The following is a 20,756-nucleotide window of genomic DNA, read 5'->3' as shown; positions in this document are numbered from 1 at the left end:
TATCTAATCGTTTAAATTACAATTGTTTTAAAACAATTATGTCTTTTTTCAAAACGTTGAATACAAGATGGAAAAAAATCAAATTCGCGCAATTTTCTTATTTCAATTCAAGCTAGGCCGAAAAGCTACTAAAGCAGCTCGCAATATCAACGAAACATTTAGCTCAGGAACAATTACTGAACGCACAGTACAATGGTGGTTTAAGAAATTTTGTGGTGGCGACGAGAGTCTTGAAGATGATGACCGTAGTGGTCAGTCATCGGATGGTGACAACGATCAATTAAGAGCTTTAGTCAAAACCAATCCATGCAAAACTGTTCGAGAACTTACTTCTAAATTAGACGTAATGTATACAATGATTTCCAACCAATTGAGAGAGATTGGAAAGACAAAACAACTTGATAAATAGGTGCCTCACGAATTGAACGACAACCAAAAAAAAAAACTATTATGAAGTGTTATCTTCCTTTCTTTTACACAACAAGAACGACCCGTTTCTCGATGGGGTTGTGATTTGTGATGAAAAGCGGATTCTTTATGACAACCGACTATGCTCAGCTCAGTGGTTAGGCACCAACAAAGCTCCACGACATTGATATAGATATAATAGATATATGTAAACTTTAGGAAATTATGTTCTTAGAGAGATTCATCACAGATTGGGGGATGCGATAATCATCCTCATTTATTCAACAGTTTCATGAACACAGCATAAAATTCAGAAAGATTTATGAAAACAGGAATATAAGACAGGTTGGTTCGGCTGACACACATGTACTATAAAAATGAAATAGAATCCATCAGTTCCATTTCATCTTGTAAAGTCATTGCAAAAGGCGAAAAGAGAGATATTATATATTGGGATCCTACGACAGTAAGCAAAGATTATGTTAACTAGTATAAATTTCAGGAGGGTTACATTAAGTACATACGTAAGAAAAACCTTTATTAATTGATTCCTTTGTTGATCGCTCACTAGCAAAAACCCCGACAGTGCACAAGTGCGCGTTTCTGTGAAAAGACTGTGAGTGGTCTATTCAAGTTTGCTTGTTTAAACGTGTGTCATAAAATGTTACAGAGTGATACAACTCAAAAGTAACTTTCACCTCGCCTCCTATCCAAGTCATGGCGACACGTGAGCAAAAAGTAATATTCTGCCTTGTCAACACGATCATCAAAGTTTGTCTTAGGCATGAAACGAGGTTGGGCAGAGATGCGTGTGCAGACTTTTCTCATCCCCTGACATATCACTACACAAGTGAAAACATGCCAGTGTGTTCTTATTGAACCACATTCTAATCACAACATTTCAGCCGATATAACCCGCAGTCGTCTTCAGCTGAATATTGTTAAACTCTGTTCCGTCTGCCTGCTTCCCACCTTGGATGTCTTCAAGTCCAACGTTAACAAATTCCTAATGAAGCGCCCCCTTAAGTAAACACTTCATCAAATCTCCACACTAACGTAATGTACTTGCAATAACCCTTATCCCTGAGTAGCTTCCGGGCCTTGATAAGTGGTGACCACTGTTTAAAAAAAACAAAAAAACAAAAAAACTCTGGAATCTTTTAGCAATCAACTGTGACGTTAAAATTCAATTTAATTGCCGAGATTTTTTCATCTCTGTGTCTGTTTTACAAGTATTTTAATGTGCTCCAACGAACTTGAAGCACGTATATCCCCCTCAAGGTGAATATCCTCGTCTAACCCAACAAGCAGCAAAATCCCACCCCTTCACTGTTTACATCCCTAGATACCAGAAAACCTTCTACTCTAACAGTTTCTTCCCTTAAGCTGCTAGAGTTTGGAATTCCCCCCAGATCCCTGCTTCTTTAACTGTACTGATATGCAGAAGTTCAAGTGTAATGCAAGCATACATCTCGTTGCTCAACTCCCTACATAATCCGTGTAAATTTTGTTCCAAATAGTAGCCCCTTATGTTCAAGTGGCACTGTGCCTTGTTGAGGTGAAGTAACAGTAAAAAAAAAAAGTTGTAATTGACACTCTTCTGGAGGTTGATAGTTTAATCCTCAGTATGGACGATACTAAGAATTACTTAAAAACTTCTACCCGATCATGGCTGACAGGACAAGAACATGTTACTATCATAGATAAAATGAAGAGTTCTGTTCAAAATTCCATAGAAATTCCCAAGTTTTACAGAAAGATACCAAAGTTTTACACACCGGAACAAAGTTGTAGGTTACATCTGCCGAAACGTTGTATAAATGACACTCAAGATGAGAACAGTAGTCCAACTAATACAACTAATACAAATTATCGATCCTCATTTCAAAAATTCAGAAATATTCTGGAATTACTTTGTCACTCTCAGCAGTAGATTGTCTAATCGTTTTGTGCAGCAGATTTCTTGGATGCAAAACGGCTTGAAACCAAAGGATTTTAGCAGAGCTCACTGTGAGAAAAATCACTGTAGCCTCTCACTTGTTGAAATCAACTCATTAAAATTAATTATACCGAACCACATACTAATCATTCCATGAGTGATAACACGCAAAAAGAAATTAGATCTTAATTATGTAATTGCTACAAATTAAATGTCAGCCAGCACGCATAAATAATATTAGCCTGTCAATATATACTAAAACAGCTATACACCATAACAGTTATAAACTTAACATTAAAGATAATTGATTTTAATTATTTAATCCACGGGGTGGGGGGTTAGCATGCTCTTGTTTTATCAAATATGACCGAGTAGGTGTCTTAAGTAAATCACAGTTGCAGTCTTAGTATCGCCTGCACTGAGGATTGAACCTTCAACCCCCAGAAGAGTGTTGCTTGTAACTGAATTTTAATGCTACAGGTCTTTGCAAAAAGACTCCCAACTTCGACGAGATTCATCTGAAGAAGGTTGGAGATTACATCGGCTGAAATGTTGTGAATGATCTAAATGATACAAAAATGCCTTCTCTTTTGTATATGAAACCTGTGGACGTTTTGCAAGAGACGTTGCGAGCCTGTCTTTGTTTTACCGTTATTTCCATGGCAAGTGCTCATCTGAGCTCCAATCTCTGGTCCCCCCCCTCGCCAATCTTTTACGAAAAACACCCGTTTAGCTGAAGCCACTGTCAAAAATTTTACCCACTCTCTGTCTGTGCCTAAATCAAAGCGTACATTCTATGGACAAAGCTTCTTTCTTAGAACAGCACGCCAGTGGAACTCTGTTCCGTCTGCCTGCTTCCCACATGACTACAACTTGGATGTCTTCAAATCCAACGTAAACAAATTCCTGATGAACCACTCCCTTAAGTAGACACTTTATTAAATCTTAACACGTACTGTACATACAATAACCCTTATCCCTGAGTGGCTTACCAGCCTTGATAAGTGGTGACCTCCTTGTAAAAAAAAAAAAGACTCTCTTTTAGGAAGATCATCCTTGGGTGAACTAGAACCAGAAGAAGGAACATTGCACAAATGATAATTATTCCATCGTTTAAAGTTTCTATGGAAGAGAAGTTATTTGCCAATGTTCACAACAAGGTGTGAAAAGCAATGGTCAAAAAGTTTATCAACTTAAACGTAATTCATTACACAATAAAGTCATAATGAATGGATTGTTTGGTTTGAAAGCAATAAATGTCAAAATAATTCATACAAGTGATTACTTATAAATCATAGAAAAAGAACAGCTGTATTAAATTAGTAAAGAAATAGAAAATAACACAAAAGATTAGATTGAATGTTATATGCTAAAAATAGTTGACTATTACCGAGTCATTGCACGTAGATTTCGTTCATTAGACAACCTCTCTCCTCTTGAAGGTTTTGCTAAACTAGTGTAAAAGCAGTAACCTATCAGTCCAATGGAAGTAGGCAGTTATAACAATGGTGGCTTTTCTTCTGTCGAGCAGAAGCATTCATTCGGGTTAGTCCTAGGTGGTTCACCCTAATTAAATGTTAAAATAATAATTTATGCAGATGATTACTCATAAATTATATGACCCCCCCCAACTTTGTTAAAGTTAGAAAAGAAAGAAAAAATAACGTGGGAAGTTATTTTTTTATGGAAATCATCCTAGACAAGGCATGAAGCCAATTACTGTAATAAAAATTACATCAAGGTCAACAACTAGCTATCGACAAGTGTTACATGGATATATTCTGACCCCCAAAACAGCAATTCTTTCCCTTTTGTCAGAAACGTCACTCATGGAATGTGAGGACTAAAAGACAAAATAAGCTAGAATGTAAACCCGTGGTCCATTTTCTACCCTCCTTAAGTTTAAAGAAAACTATTATCTGGTTTATTATTTTTTTTTTGTTGAAATATCGAGTCACCATATATCGAGGTCAAAAGTCACTTGAGTATAAAGGTTAATGAGATGAATGACGAATATTAATATGAGAAAACTGAAAATGATGGATGGAATGGAGAACATTTGAATACTTTATCAATCACTAAGTAAAATAAGCATGTACGTAGGAAAAGAAAAGGGGACGCCACAGATTCACTATTCAATAACATATTGAATTACACAGTTAGTGATTAGGGCTTCAAAACGGCTTAATTCAGTCCTGCTGTAACAGTGTGGACGCGCGTATAGCAGCAGCAGTAACAGCCAACGTGTGCAAATACTAAATCGTGTGCAAAGTGACGTCACGGCGAGGAAGAAGGAAAGAAAAATATTATAAAAGAAGAAAAACATGGACCCTTGAGGCTAGAGATGGACACACATAGACGTGTTACACATGTGGACTGAGAGCGACAGGTAAAGACGTCCTAAACATGGTCGGACAAAGACAGAATACCATGTGTTCGACACAGCAGAGTCTTGTTAAGCACATTAGAGTATGAGAAAACTTTTGAACAAGAGACAAGGTAATATCCTGCAAAGTACCTGTAAATAAATGTTTGTTGTTTCACTAAAAAAAAGCGAGTTGAATTCTTTCCTTGTCTTTGTTTCTTTGGGACTGTCTACATATAGCGAAAAACACTCGTCTAGCTGATCCACTGTCAAAAACTTTCCCCACTCTTTATCTATGCCTAAATCAAAACGTAGATTCCATGAACAAAGCTTCTTTCTTAGAACTGCACGCCTGTGGAACTCTGTTCTGTCTGCCTGCTTCCCACCTGACTACAACCTGGATGTCTTCAAGTCCAACGTAAACAAATTCTTGATGAACCGCCCCCTTAAGTAGACACTTTATTAAATCTCCACACTAACGTACTGTACTTACAATAACCCTTATCCCTGAGTGGCTTCCGAGCCTTGATAAGTGGTGACCACCTTGTAAAAAAAATATAACATTGTGGGATTCGAGTGTTGACTTGTTAACATGTGTGTAAAACTACATTGCACTGCTTATGAAAACGGTTTATGACAACATTGAAGACGACCATGTTGTAATTTGCACAGAAGCAGTTCTGCGCTAATGGGTTCTACAGCATAAGAAGTTGTTAGAAAGAAACTCTGTTCATGGAAATGTCGTTTGATGCTACACAGAAGAAGGAAGGAAGTAAAATTGTTTACAAATGTGGTAGGAAGATGATTATATCTCTTTTTGATACCCTTTTTATCTCATCGCGAGTGGATTTGTTTCCGTAAACCACCTCTTATATGTTCGACCCCTAATAAAGTTTTGATAATCTCATGTACGTAACATAATCTCTTAATTCATTATTTCTCATTCTCAAAGAACGACTGATAAGATATGAGGAGTGTTTTAAAAGTAATGCTTCCTATTTTTTTTAATTCCGACTGAATGGATCAGAGAGTATTGCAAATTGCATTGTTATTATAACTAAACTTATGCATTCACGGCCTGTCATTCCTCTATTTAAAATACAATGGATACTATTTCCATAGAAATGTTAACAAACTCATATATGTGGCGTGTTATTGGTTTTTCTGTTCGAAAAAATAAATACATTTTTGTGCTATCCAGAAAAATATCAACTTTATCAAAACATATTTGCTGGTTAAATATATTTCTATTTCGTGAAATTCCCACGGGTCCGGCTAGTTCTTTAAGGAAATACTATATTTAAGGAGATTTTATCATAAAATCTGTAAGCAGAGAAAACATAGGACTGATCGTTAGGTGAAGAATGAATTACCTCCCTTGATACTGCCATTTGTAAATTAAAAATGTCTTAATTAAAAAAAAAATTGTGAACATCTCCTTGTGTTTTTGAATTTTTGAGATATGGATTGATAATTTGTAATATTTGAATTGTCCGAACTACTGTTCTCATCTTGGGTTTTATTCTCACGGCGTTTCCGCTGATGTAACCTCTTTTCTTCAAATGTACCTTGATAATGGCTCTAATATTTGAATTAATATGATTTCAAGCATGCACCAATATGAGCCATATATATATATACACACACACGAAGAAGGTTTGAGGAAGGTTGAAAAAGGTTACATCGGCCGAAACGTTGTGAAAATAATAATCCAGATGAAAACAGTATTCCAAACCACCCAAATAATACATATCCCACCTTGTGTTTGATTCAAATCAGCTCGGCTTTCCTGTCTACAGTATGACGATCAATTTCCGATGGCACCAATTGCTCTGCGGTTCAAAAGCAGGAATCAGGGTTTACAGCTTGGATGAACGTAAGTAGACAAGCGATTTTTCAATTATTTCAGGTTTTAAACACGTGTTGTACGTAGATAAGAAAACAAAAAAAGCGTTTTCTTTTTGTTGCCTTTATTATTCAAATCGACTTATCTATGTAAGAGTTTCCTCCCTTGTATGTAAATGCCTGCATTACGTCGCTCTCTTTGATGGGACGCATTATTATTATTATTTATATATTTTTTTAATGCTTTTTTATGCAGCACAAATTACACATAGAGTTATAAAACAGACGCGATTGTTTCTGAAAACTGTTTTCTTTTTGCCCCTTATATATATATATGTAAATCGTTTTTATAATTATATATATATATATATATATATATATATATATATATACATATATATATATATATATATATATATATATATAACTCGTTTCTTATAATTAAGCACTTTCAGTTGAAATAAAGTCGGTCAATTTAGCTCGTATGCACAGATCATCATATAATGATTAGATCACTCTGACAGACGTTAGAAACATAAAAAATTAAATTTCAACCGTAGTTGTCGCGGTTAACGGTGGCCGAATGGATTGTGTCCTTGCTAATGGAGCCAGAGATGGCTTCTTTTGCCGGGTTTGGATCTATCGACCGTTGTTAATCGTGACACCCTGCACTAATGATTCCCGAAAGGATGAAACACTAGTTTCTGTGGTTATTTAATAATATTTAATAATTATTACAGTAAATAATTATATATATATATATATATATATATATATATATATATATATATATATATATATATATATCAAATCATTATATTCTATTCCAAATATAAATTTTAGCAACACAAAATTTATTAAATCGCTCACCAGTGCAGGACTAGAACTAATAAAAAAATAAGATTTCTAATATTAACTGAAAAGAGAGATTGCATGTAAACTATTCCCAGTAAAAGTGTTTTTTGTTTTTTTGCGTTTTTGTTTTCTGCGAATATCTGAACACTGACGATGGCTCGTGCAAAGAGAAATTAAAGCCCATATTTAGTAAACTTCAGAGACATTAATACGGGCCGAAACAATTGTTTCTTCTAATTAACAATAAAAAAAATCGCTGAATATAAGAGGTTCTGTTCTCTGTAATGGAAAGCGGTTGAAAATTTTATATAAAAAATAAGTTCTAGAGCACAAAAGTTCGCCCGTTTTAATGGGACCACGGCTGTCTTTGTAGCTCTTCAACTTTTACTTTTTTCTTTTAGTTATAAAATAAGATGCATTACTTTTGGATCGACCCTCGTGTATATATATATATATATATATATATATATATATATATATATATATATATATATATATATATATATATATATATATATATATATATATATATACGCGCATGCGCGCGCACACACACACACACACACACACACACACACACACACACACACACACACACACATATATATATATATATATATAAAGAACACAATTTTAGACTAAATTATACTTTACATGAATTTATTGTTCGACAGAATACTCAAATAAGAAATATTAAGATTTCTCTATTCCGCAGGATTTCAAACAAATGCATTCTTCTCATCAGAGGAAAGATATTAGCAAATGAATATTATAGCGAAACTATGAATTTGCTGCTACTGGCGTAAATTAAAACAGCCGTATATTAAAACTAGTCATAAATGCCCCCCGCCAAATACTACAAAGAGTTCAGGAAATGGATGAATTTTTTTTTAATTGAACAATGTGAATTAAAAATTAATAGATCTACATTAAAAATCGTTCTAAATTAAAAAATCTAAATTAAAAATTCAAAATATGTGTAATCCAAGTCTGTAGAAAGATCCCGTTTGCAAGTAATCGTCTTCAGGAGACCTCAAGTTTTGACAAGCTTCTGGGCTTGACCATTACTCCTGATCTTAAATGGAACACGTACATCAAATCTGTTGCCAAGGCCGCTGGAAAAATGGTGGGATCTTTCTATCGATCCAGTAGATATCTCACTGCTGATGCAATTCTCTATCTATATAAGAGCCAGGTACGTCCAAGGATGGAATACTGTTGCCACATCTGGGCAGGAGCTGCTAGAAATAGACTTCGTAGCCTCGTAGGAGATGTCCTTTTCTCTTCCTTGCAACCTCTATCTCACAGAAGAGATGTTGCGAGTTTGTCTCTGATGTATCGTTATTTTCATGGAAAGTGTTCGACTGAGCTTCAATCTATGGTCCCCCCTCGCAAAACTTTCACAAGAAACACTCGTCTAACTGTAAACACTATCAATAATTCCCCCCACTCTTTATCTGTGCCTAAACCTAAACGTAGATTCCATGAACAAAGCTTCTTTCTTAGAACTGCACGCCTGTGGAATTGTTTTCCGTTTTCCTGCTTTCCGGCTGACTACAATATGGTTGTCTTCAAGTCCAACATAAACAAGTTCTTGATGAGCCGTTCCATATAAGTTATCAAATTTACCAAATTTTCATTACTAATGATGACTATATTGTCCAATTTCTACTGTACACTCCTTAACCCTTATCCTTGAGTGGCCTCTTGGCCTTGATAATGTGGTGATGCCTATGTAAAAAAAAAAATCGAGAAAGAAATATTATTATGAATCGTTAAATTTATAAGTGAAAAAAAAATTAATATTAATATTTCTTCTATGATTATTTGCTATTATCATCTGATAAAAAGGACGCTTTCTTTGAAACTCCGTAGATTAAGGAATTCTTAAATGTTGCTTTTTGAGTATCCTGTCGAACAATAAATTCTTCTAAAGTATAATTTACAATCTTTAACTGTCTTCTATGACAAGTTCTTTTTCCTATTTTGGTTGTATTGAGTTTTTTTTTTTATTTGGTTAGGATTACTATATAAATATTAATGTTTATATTCGTTTTAAGTTTACAGAAGTTTTGTCTTGTAAACTTAATTTTTACTTCTTGATCTCACACACACACACACACACACACACACACACACACACACACACACACACACATATATTATTTGAGCAACATTTTTCTGTGATGCATGTTTGATTTAACAACAGTGACAATTCCTACTTGTTTCTTTTCTGATCCATCATTTCGAGTTTATTGGCTAATATTCTGCTCAAGCGTGACCAGCAACTTACAAACGATTTTGACTGTCGTGATTTTTCGCAAGCACATGATGAGTTATCAATTAAAATTTGATACATTTATCGAGAAAATCGATTAAAGACGTTTCAAGAGTATTTTAGTATGCTTTATCCATCTCGTATCGAGCTTAGTTGATGATGAGTTGCTTGAATGAATACGGCTTCGATGATGGACAGGCGCAGGTTGCTGTTTGAGACAGCGAAGCTGGAAGTGTTTTTTTTAATTATATTTCTGAAATATCTTTTTTTGGATGTCATATGTTACTGTATATGCTAGTAGTCGTGCTTGTACTGTTAAGATACATACTCATATTAAATACACACACACACACACACACACACACACACACACACACACACACACACACACACACACACACACACACACACACATATATAAAAGTGAACGTGTCTGTGTGTCTGTCTGTGTGTCTGTTTGTGTACATTTCCCTACGCAATAACTCTGTCAATTTTAAGTCTACAGGCTCGAAATTTGATATACAGGGTACTGAGATTTGGGAAAATCTATGTGATCGGTTTTCCGCCAGAAATTTGGCCATTAAGGAGTAAAAGTTCAACGATTTGACCTTTGAGGACTCTACCAAATTCCTCCGACAATTTTCGGTATAAACACTTGAAATTTTAGATATAGATTCCTTGGACATGGATCTAATTTAATAACTTGATTTGAGTCCAAAACAATAAATGTTAAGGGGTCATAATAGGGGTCAAAATTAAACAAATTGACCTTTTTTTGTTCAGCATACACCTCCAAACACCCGGGCAACCATGCAAGTATATCTATAAAAGTGAACGTGTCTGTGTGTCTGCCTGTGTACATTTCCGTACGGAATAACTCTGTCAATTTTTAGTCTACAGACTCGAAATTTGACATACAGAGTACTGAGATTTAGGAAAATTTATGTGATCGGTTTTCGGCTAGAAATTTGGCTGTTAAGGGGTAAAAGTTCAACGATTTGACCTTTGAGAACTCTACCAAACTCCTCCGACAATTTTGGGTCTAAATACTTGAAATTTTAGATATATTTTGGACATGGATCTAACTTGATTTGAGTCCAAAATAATAAATGTTAAGGGGTCATAATAGGGGTCAAATTTTAAAAAATTGACCGTTTTTCTGTTTCACCTCCAAACACCCGGGCAACGCCGGGCACCCATGCTAATATATATATATATATATATATATATATATATATATATATATATATATATATATATATATATATGTTTTTTTTGTATCTTGATATTCATATTTAAAAAAAACACTTTTTTCTATTTAATCAAAAAGAAAATACAACATTGTTTTATATATGGGTCGCGGAATTGCATTCATCTGCAAAAGATCTAGCTTATTTGCACATTCTTTTAAACATTCATTTCAATTAATTCCATATTAGTTTTTTCGGTTTTCTTAGTGGATGATCATCTTTAGTTAACTATTACGCGTAATTTTATTCAAGTAGATATTCTACACGATTTATACTTGCGTAATATTTGCGTAAAAAGCTTAAAGTAAACACAAAACTCTTTCTATATATATTTATGCATGCACATATATATTTGTTTAAAAAAATTGCCTACCAAACTTCTTCCTCAGTTTTTGTTCTACAGACACGAAACTTAATATATAGTGTATTCAAACCCATGCGAAACTTTATATTTGGGGGTTAGCCGGGGAAATTCAGTGCAAAAAAAAAAAAAAAAATCGGTGAAAATTAAAAAAATGGAATTTGCCAGGTGAAAGTCGAACGACAGCACTTATGAATATGCATACGTAACGTAATAGATATTGTTTCATGTTTTAATTTTTAGCCTTGCAGTAAACATGTCGTATAGCTCAGGCATTAACATCAAAGGAAAAAGTAAATCATAAGCTAAACGTTTTGGTTTCGATTCTCGTTGGTGGCGCACGAGTCATTTTAAAAAATTTTAAATGATTACTATATATTGGGTCCAATATAATATAATAACTAAGAAATCCGCATTAATCAAAATATCATTTTTAAGCGTATTTTATGACCGGGCAATTCCGGGTATTTTTTTTTTTACTTCACACGTTCATTCTCTTCGATGTCTACTTTTCTGCCCCGAGCACGTCGTGTATTTTTCTCATTTTTTTCTTCACACACACACACTTCTGGCGCACACTTCCTAATTTGTTAATCTCTTTGCAGCCAGCCATCTTTCGCTGCTGCTGATACTTTTCCACGCCCTCATATGCACTATGGCCCATATTGTATCCAATGAAGTCAAGCATTTCATAGGCCATTTACATTGATGTTAAACCATGACCTTGAAAAATTTAAAGTAGAAATGTTGATAAATGATGACGACAACGATGGTAGCGATGATGATGATGATGATGATGATTTTTTTCTTACTTTGATATCTAGATCCGATGCCGTTCGTTAACAAGGTGCTAATGCACTTACTGATCCGCTCTATTTTTTTTAAATCGTATTCCCAAGTTTAATTAAAGTTTTATGATATGTTTTTTTGTATTCAGTTGTAAGGTTAAAGCACAGAATAGGCACAAAACACCCTCCCCATGTTAAGAATGGCTTTTTAAATAATAACGTTATTATTTCAGCACGGATCAATAAGTGCATGAGTACCGTTAACAATAGGTATCAGGCAAAATTTCAGCCTCATTTAATAACTGATTTTTGAATTACGTTTTCATCACATAACTTTGAAAACACTTCATGCAGTCTGAGAGATGTGCGGCTCTTATAAGACTGCGGTCCATTCTTAAGTTGCCAGGCGGAAGTATACAGTTTCACGATTGACTTATTGACTTGTTGTTGTTTTTATTATTCATGTATTTATTTGTGTGTTTGAAGCTAAAAAGACAAGTGTTGACATGAAACGTACATCTTTTCAATTCGAGCGAAAATCTTATCTTTGAAAGTGTATCAATTTAATTTGTTGCTGGGTTAGAGTTGTTTCTGTTGATTTTCGTTTGTTCTTTTTTTTATTCATTTTTTTTTTTGGCTTTCAATCTGCAAAGGCAAATCGTGCGCGTTTCTAAGGGACGGGACAAAGCTAAGCTTTCACAAGTATATCTGAGCGCGCCTACTTCACTATCTCTACTGACTTATATTGCGCAATATGAGAGGTTTAACATCTGAAGGGAGCAACACAACATTCGGAAAGCCGAACGTTTTAGACGCGTCATCGCAACTCTGTGAGGAGCCTTTTTCGTCGTTATACCAACGCTTGACTCTGAAATAACATTTTCTTTGGTCTGTCATGCTTCAATTTTAAATATTTTATTTTGTCTGTCCACACCGACGTTTTAAATAGCAGTTTTATATGCACTCTTATACCTCTATAAAAGACTCCGCTGCCAGGACGACGACGACGACGACGACGACGACGACGACGACGACGACGACGACGACGACCACGACAACCACCATTACCACCATGGCGATGATCATAATCATCATTTTACCGTTTGCTTTACATTCTACCATGTGTTAGATGACTTTTAGAAATGGACTTCCAAACAAACTTATCTCTGGCCAAGTCTTTATTTATCCCTATTTGCATCGTCTGTCCTTATCACTCCCACGTTTCCTCGGTTGTGTCATGTGAACTGGCAAAGCGCTTCTATTATCCTCAGAGGTCAAACGACTGGCTGGAGGGCCTGCTATTATAATCAAGACAATCAAGAGAAGGACACTGGCCTCTTGGTATTGGAGCTTCTGGCCACAATAAGTGAGCATGCATAATGACACATGAATTTTGTGGATGTTTCACAAACGATTAATGGGTTACTTGGGTCAATACTTGAGTGTTTGGGGGCATGCAATCAAGGAGTTGACGTGGGACATCAATAGAGGATGATCACACCAGCATAACTCGGGCATTATCAAACCTATGAGTGATAGTTATGAGAGGTATTTCTTATTCCATTCTTGTCTTTTATATAAAAAACAACAACAATTAAGCTAATTTTTTGATGTAATGAACCTGGCGAAACCATTTCGGCAGAGAAGTACTGTCACCAAATGGATGAAATAACCAGAAACTTGGACAACAACATCTAGCATTAGTCAACATAAGATACCTAATTCTCCTCAACGAAACGCCTGATCACACGTTGCTAAATCAACCCTGTAGAAATTGAACAAATCGGACTACGAAACTCTGCTCCATCCGCCATACTCTCCAGACCTATCGCTTAACAGCTACCACTTTTTCAAGCATCTCGACAACTTTCTGCATGAGAAATGCATCAAAAACCTAAGCGATATCAAAAAACGCCTTCAGCGATTTCATCGTCACCAGAACGCAAGGTTTTATGTTAGTAGCTTAAATGCATTTGTTACTGTGTTGGCAAATGCACTTGTTTTGCATTGGAAAAATTCTGTTGATTCTGTTGCTGCTTATTTCTATCAATAATTTTTGTTTAACTCGAGATATGTTCATCTGAATCTAAAAGTGAAAAACTGTAATAACTTTCTTGTCAACCTGATATAACGTGAATAGAATTATTATGACGTGAATAGAATCATTATGACGTGAATAGAATTATTATAACGTGAAAACAATTATTATAACGTGAATGAAATTATTTTAACGTGAATAGAATTATTATGACGTGAATAGAATTATTATGATGTGAATAGAATTATTATGACGTGAATAGAATTATTATAACGTGAAAACAATTATTATAACGTGAATGAAATTATTTTAACGTGAATAGAATTATTATAACGTGAATAGAATTTTTATAACGTGAATATAATTATCATAACGTGAATAGAATTATTATAACGTGAATAGAATTATTATAACGTGAAAAGAATTATTATAACGTGAATGAAATTATTTTAACGTGAATAGAATTATTATAACGTGAATAGAATTATTATAACGTGAATATAATTATCATAACGTGAATAGAATTATTATAACGTGAATAGAATTATTATAACGTGAATGAAATTATTTTAACGTGAATAGAATTATTATAACGAGAAAATAATTATTATAACGTGAAAACAATTATTATAAGGTGAATAGAATTATTATGACGCGAATAGAAATATTATAACGTGAAAACAATTATTATAACGCGAATAGAAATATTATACCGCGAATAGAATTATCATAACCTTAATAGAATAATTTTAAAGTGAATAAAATTATTAGGACGTGAATAGAATTATTATAACATTAATGGAATTATTATAACGTGAATAGAATTATTATAACGTTAATAAAATTATTATAACGTGAATAGAATTATTATAACATGAATAGAATTATTATAACGTGAATAGAATTATTATAACGAGAATAGAATTATTATAACGTAAATAGAATTATTATGACGTGAATAGAATGATTACAACGCGAATAGATTCATTATAACACGAATAGAATTATTGTAACGTGAATAGAATTATTATAACGTGAATGGAATTATTATAACGCGAACAGAATTATTATAACGTGAATAGAATGTATATAACCTGAATAGAATTATTATAACGCGAATAGAATCATTATAACGTGAATAGAATTATTATAACATGAATGGGATTATTATAACGAGAATAGAATTATTATAATGGAATAGAATTACTGTAACGTGAATAGAATTAAAATACCGTTAATAGAATTATTATAACCTTAATAGAATTATTATAACGCGAATAGAATTATTATAACGCGAATAGAATTATGATTACGTGAATAGAATTATTATAACGTGAATAGAATTATTATAATGTGAATAGAATTAATATACCGTGAATAGAATTATTATAACGTAAATAGAATTATTATAACGTAAATGGAACTATCATAACGCGAATAAAATTATTATAAGGTGAATAGAATTATTATAATGTGAATAGAATTATTATAACGTGAATAGAATTATTATAACGTAAATGGAACTATTATAACGCGAATAAAATTATTATAAGATGAATAGAATAATTATAACGTGAATGGTATTATTATAACGTAAATAGAATTATTATAACGTGGATAGAATGATTATAACGCGAATAGATTCATTATAACCTGTAACGTGAATAAAATTATTATAATGTGAATGGAACTATTATGACGTAAATAGAATTATTATAACGTGAATAGAATTATTATAACGCGAATAGAATTATTATAACGTGAATAGAATGTATATAACTTGAATAGAATTATTATAACGCGAATAGAATCATTATACCGTGAATAGAATTATTATAACCTGAATGGAATTATTATAACGGGAATAGAATTATTACATATAATGGAATAGAATTATTGTAACGTGAATAGAATTATTATAACGTTAATAGAATTATTATAACCTTAATAGAATTATTATAACCTTAATAGATTTATTATAACGCGAATAGAATTATGATAACGTGAATAGAATTATTATAACATGAATAGAAGTATTATAACGCGAATAGAATTATTATAACGTAAATAGACTTATTATAACTTGAATGGAATTATTATAACGTTAATAGAATTATTATAACACGAGTAGAATTATTATAACGTTAATAGTATTATTATAACGTTAATAGAATTATTATAACGTGAATAGAATTATTATAACGTGGATAGAATTATTATAACGTGAATAGAATTATTATAACGTGAATGGAATTATTATAATCTGAATAGAATTATTATAGTGTGAATAGAATTATTATAACGTTAATAGAATTATTGTAACGTGAATAGAATTATTATAACGTGAATAGAATTATTATAACGTGAAAGGTACTATTATAACGCGAATAGGATTATTATAACGTGAATGGAATTATTATAACTTGAATGGAATTATTATAACTTTAATGGAATTATTATAATGTGAATAGAATTATTATGACGTGAATAGAATTATCATAACGTGAATAGAATTATTATAACGTGAATAGAATTATTATAACGCGAATCGAATTATTATAACGTGAATAAAATTATTATAACACGAATAGAATTATTATAACTTGAGTAGAATTATTATAATGTGAATAGAATTATTATTACGTTAATAGCATTATTATAACGCTAATAGAATTTTTATAACGTGAATAAAATGATGACAGGTGAGAATTATATTGAATCTTACTATCTACACGGCAAGATTTTGTCTGTTAAACCTAGGCATGTTTAATAAAACAAGTCAATAAATCACAGCAGCAAACAAGAACAAAAGAAGTTTAATACCAGTTAAGACTACAAACAATCGTTCATCAAAGCAACTTATTAGATTGTATTGATTTTGTAGTCAAAGACACTCAGGTACTTCAAACAAATATATTCGTTTTGGGTTTAACAATTGAAAAACACAGGATAATTAGGCACATAATTCTATTCACGTTATAATTAAAAAAATAAATTAATTTTTAAATAAATATTTTTTTAGATTACTAGAAGGCTGCCGGGTGTTGCCCGGCCGTAAAATACGTATGAATATTATATTTTAATTCATACAAAAACTGAGACACGTGTATGCGAGTATTACATTTTTTCTAAACTGTTCACTTCTTGAAAGTAAAAAAAATACTCGAGCTAAGATCGAAACCAAAACCTAACAATAATTAGTAAAGTATGATAACCATTAGGCCAGCATGCCACAATCTTCAAAAGTGTTTTCAAACCTACTTATTCTTAACATAAGGAATCTATTACGTGAACGATTCACACATGCACATTCGTGAAAGAATTGACAAACAGATAAAAATCTGATGACTCCACTACGTACAAAATTTTCAATTTTGAAACGTTAGCTGCGCTTTTTTCCAAATGAAACGATGAAGGTTTTCCACGTTTGAATATCCTATATACCAAATTTCAAGTTTGTAGATAAAAGATTCGTTGAGTATATAGGTTGAGAAGTGTCCTTACACACATTCTCACTTTTATAGATATAGATAACGTTAATAGAATTCTTCGCTTAATCATCCATTCTCTTATAATTCATTCGGGTTGCCATTTCTTGATTTAATTTTCATCATTTCAATATTTATTCTTTGTAGATAAACGTTCTGGTCATGTGATTAATCCGAATGCAAAGTACGTTGCTAAACAACACACGGACATTGTACTTTGCATATTGTGCCATGAAGGCCGCGTCTATTCTGCAGGGTTTGTATGACGTTTCTATTAATGGTTTGTATTAATTCTATAAATATCAGATTTAATGCATTCAGCAGAAGACATACATTTGTAAGAAGACTTGGGAGAAGCAGCTTTTACAAATATATCAATCAATATGACTATTTCATGAGAAACATGCAAACAAATTACGCTATATATATATATATATATATATATATATATATATATATATATATATATATATATATATATATATATATATATAACACGCATTAAGTGCGCTTGAAACCAAATTACAACGTAATATAAGGAAAATAAACAAATATTTTACTTGTTTGAAATTTATCACAACTATACTTCGGCGGTAGACTCCATCTTCAGTGTTGTTTTTTTTTTCTTTTTTCTTTTCTTCTTCCTTGCCATGTTGTAAATTTGGAGGAAGAAGTCTGTTTGTATAGAGCCGCGCGTTGTATCTGGCGGTTGTATTTTGAAATGTTTGAACTGTGCGTAGGTAACGCGAGAATAACGTTAAGAATGTCTAGCTGAATTCACTGTGAAAAATTTCCCTCACTCTTTATCTGTGCCTAAATCAAAATATGGATTCCATGAACAAAGCTTCTTTCTTAGAAGTGCACGCCTGTGGAACTCTGTTCCGTCTGCCTGCTTCCCACCGGACTACAACTTGGATGTGTTCAAGTCCAACGTTAACAAATTCCTAATGAACCGCCCCCTTAAGTAAACACTTCATCAACTCTCCACACTAACTTACTGTACTTGCAATAACCCTTATCCCTGAGTGGCTTCCGGGCCTTGATAAGTGGTGACCACCGTGTAAAAAAAAAGAAAAAAAATAAGAATTAGAGTTCAATAGAAACGTTGTTTTAATTTGAATAAAATAAAATACGCATCAAGTGCGCTTGAAACCAAATCACAACGTAATATTAGGAAAAAAACAAATATTTTACTTGTTTGAAATTTATAACGAATATATTTCGGAGGAGGACTCCATCTTCAATATGTTGCTTTGTTTTTTTTCTTTTCTTCTTCCTTGCCATGTCAATTTGGAGAAAGAAAAGTCTGTTTGTATAGAGCCGCGCGTAGTATCTGGCGATGGTATTTTGAAATGTTTGAACTGTGCGTAGGTAACGCGTGAATAACGTCAAGGATGAGAGTGATTTGGTTTCAAGCGCACTTGATACGCATTTTATTTTATTCAAATTAAAATAAAGTTTCTATTGAACTCTCATTCTTGATGTTATTCACCCATTTATCAAAGCCTCCATACATTGAATCAGTTAGATCACGACTAATATCCTGGGCAAGTTTGATGATGATTGATCAAATGATGTGTGTTACATATTAGGTAACCTACGTAAGTAGCGATTAAATTAGCTAGTGTGAATTTTGACGAGTGTCACATTTAATCCATGATAACCCAGATCGGTAAAACAGAATCGTTTCCAGGATTGAAGGAAAGATGGATGGTAAGGATGGGACAAAGATCAAACGCCGAGTAGCCACGCTGATGAGACACGAGTAATAATATAAACAATAATATAAAATAATAATATAAAATAATAATATAAAATAATCTAAATAATATAATAATATAAATTATAATAAAAACAATAATATAAAACAATAATATAACATAATCTTAATAATATAATAATATAAACAATAATATAAAATAATAATATAAAATAATCTAAATAATATAATAATATAAACAATAATATAAAATAATAATATAAAATAATATAAATAATATAATAATCTAAATTATAATAAAAACAATAATATAAAACAGTAATATAAAATAATCTTAATAATATAATAATATAAACAATAATATAAAATAATAATATAAAATAATATAAATAATATAATATGAACAATAATATAAACAATAATAAAAATAATAATATAAAACAATAATATAAAATAATCTAAATAATATAATAATATAAACAATACTATAAACAATAATATAAACGATAATATAAAATAATCTAAATAATATAATAATATAAACAATAATATAAAACAATAATATAAAATAATAATATAAAATAATCTGAATAATATAATAATATAAAACTATAATATAAAATAATAATATAAAATAATCTAAATAACATAATAATATAAACAATAATATAAAATAATAATATAAAATAATCTAAATAATATAATAATATAAACAATAGTATAAAATAATAATATAAAATAATCTAAATAATATAATAATATAAACAATAATATAAAATAATAATATAAAATAATAATATAAAACAATAATATAAAATAATAATATAAAATAATCTAAATAACATAATAATATAAACAATAATATAAAATAATAATATAAAATAATCTAAATAATATAATAATATAAACAATAGTATAAAATAATAATATAAAATAATCTAAATAATATAATAATATAAATAATAATATAAAATAATGATATAAAATAATATAAATAATATAATAATATAAACAATAATATAAAATAATAATATAAAATAATATAATTAATATAATAATATAAATTATGAAAAAAACAATAATATAAAACAATAATATAAAATAATCTAAATAATATAATATACAAACAATAATATAAACACTAATATAAGCAATAATATAAAATAATCTAAATAATATAATAATATAAATTATAATAAAAAAGAATAATATAAAACAATATTATAAAATAATCTAAATAATATAATAATATAAACAATAATATAAACAATAATATAAAATAATAATATAAAATAATATGAATAATATAATAATATAAACAATAATATAAAATAATAATATAAAATAATATAAAATAATCCAAATAATATAATAATACAAACAATAATATAAACACTAATATAAGCAATAATATAAAATAA

General features: G+C 31.1%; 1 protein-coding gene across 1 annotated transcript in view; it reads left to right on the top strand.

Moving 5' to 3' along the window:
* Positions 1 to 20,756, top strand: part of LOC145276563 (uncharacterized) — a 162,855-nt gene that overhangs the window by 42,204 nt on the left and 99,895 nt on the right. Inside the window, exons 4-5 of the mRNA XM_080127758.1 lie at positions 6,492 to 6,588; positions 17,763 to 17,871. Of these exons, the coding sequence (XP_079983884.1) occupies positions 6,492 to 6,588; positions 17,763 to 17,871 (206 nt within the window). The remainder of the gene's footprint in view (positions 1 to 6,491; positions 6,589 to 17,762; positions 17,872 to 20,756) is intronic.

The sequence above is a fragment of the Euprymna scolopes genome, chromosome 5 (genome assembly GCF_053919585.1).
Source record: "Euprymna scolopes isolate OS-2025 chromosome 5, ASM5391958v1, whole genome shotgun sequence".
NCBI classification, from domain to species: Eukaryota; Metazoa; Mollusca; class Cephalopoda; order Sepiida; family Sepiolidae; genus Euprymna; species Euprymna scolopes.
The sequence above is the reverse complement of the archived record's forward strand: the minus strand, read 5'-3'. Positions and strand labels throughout refer to the sequence as shown.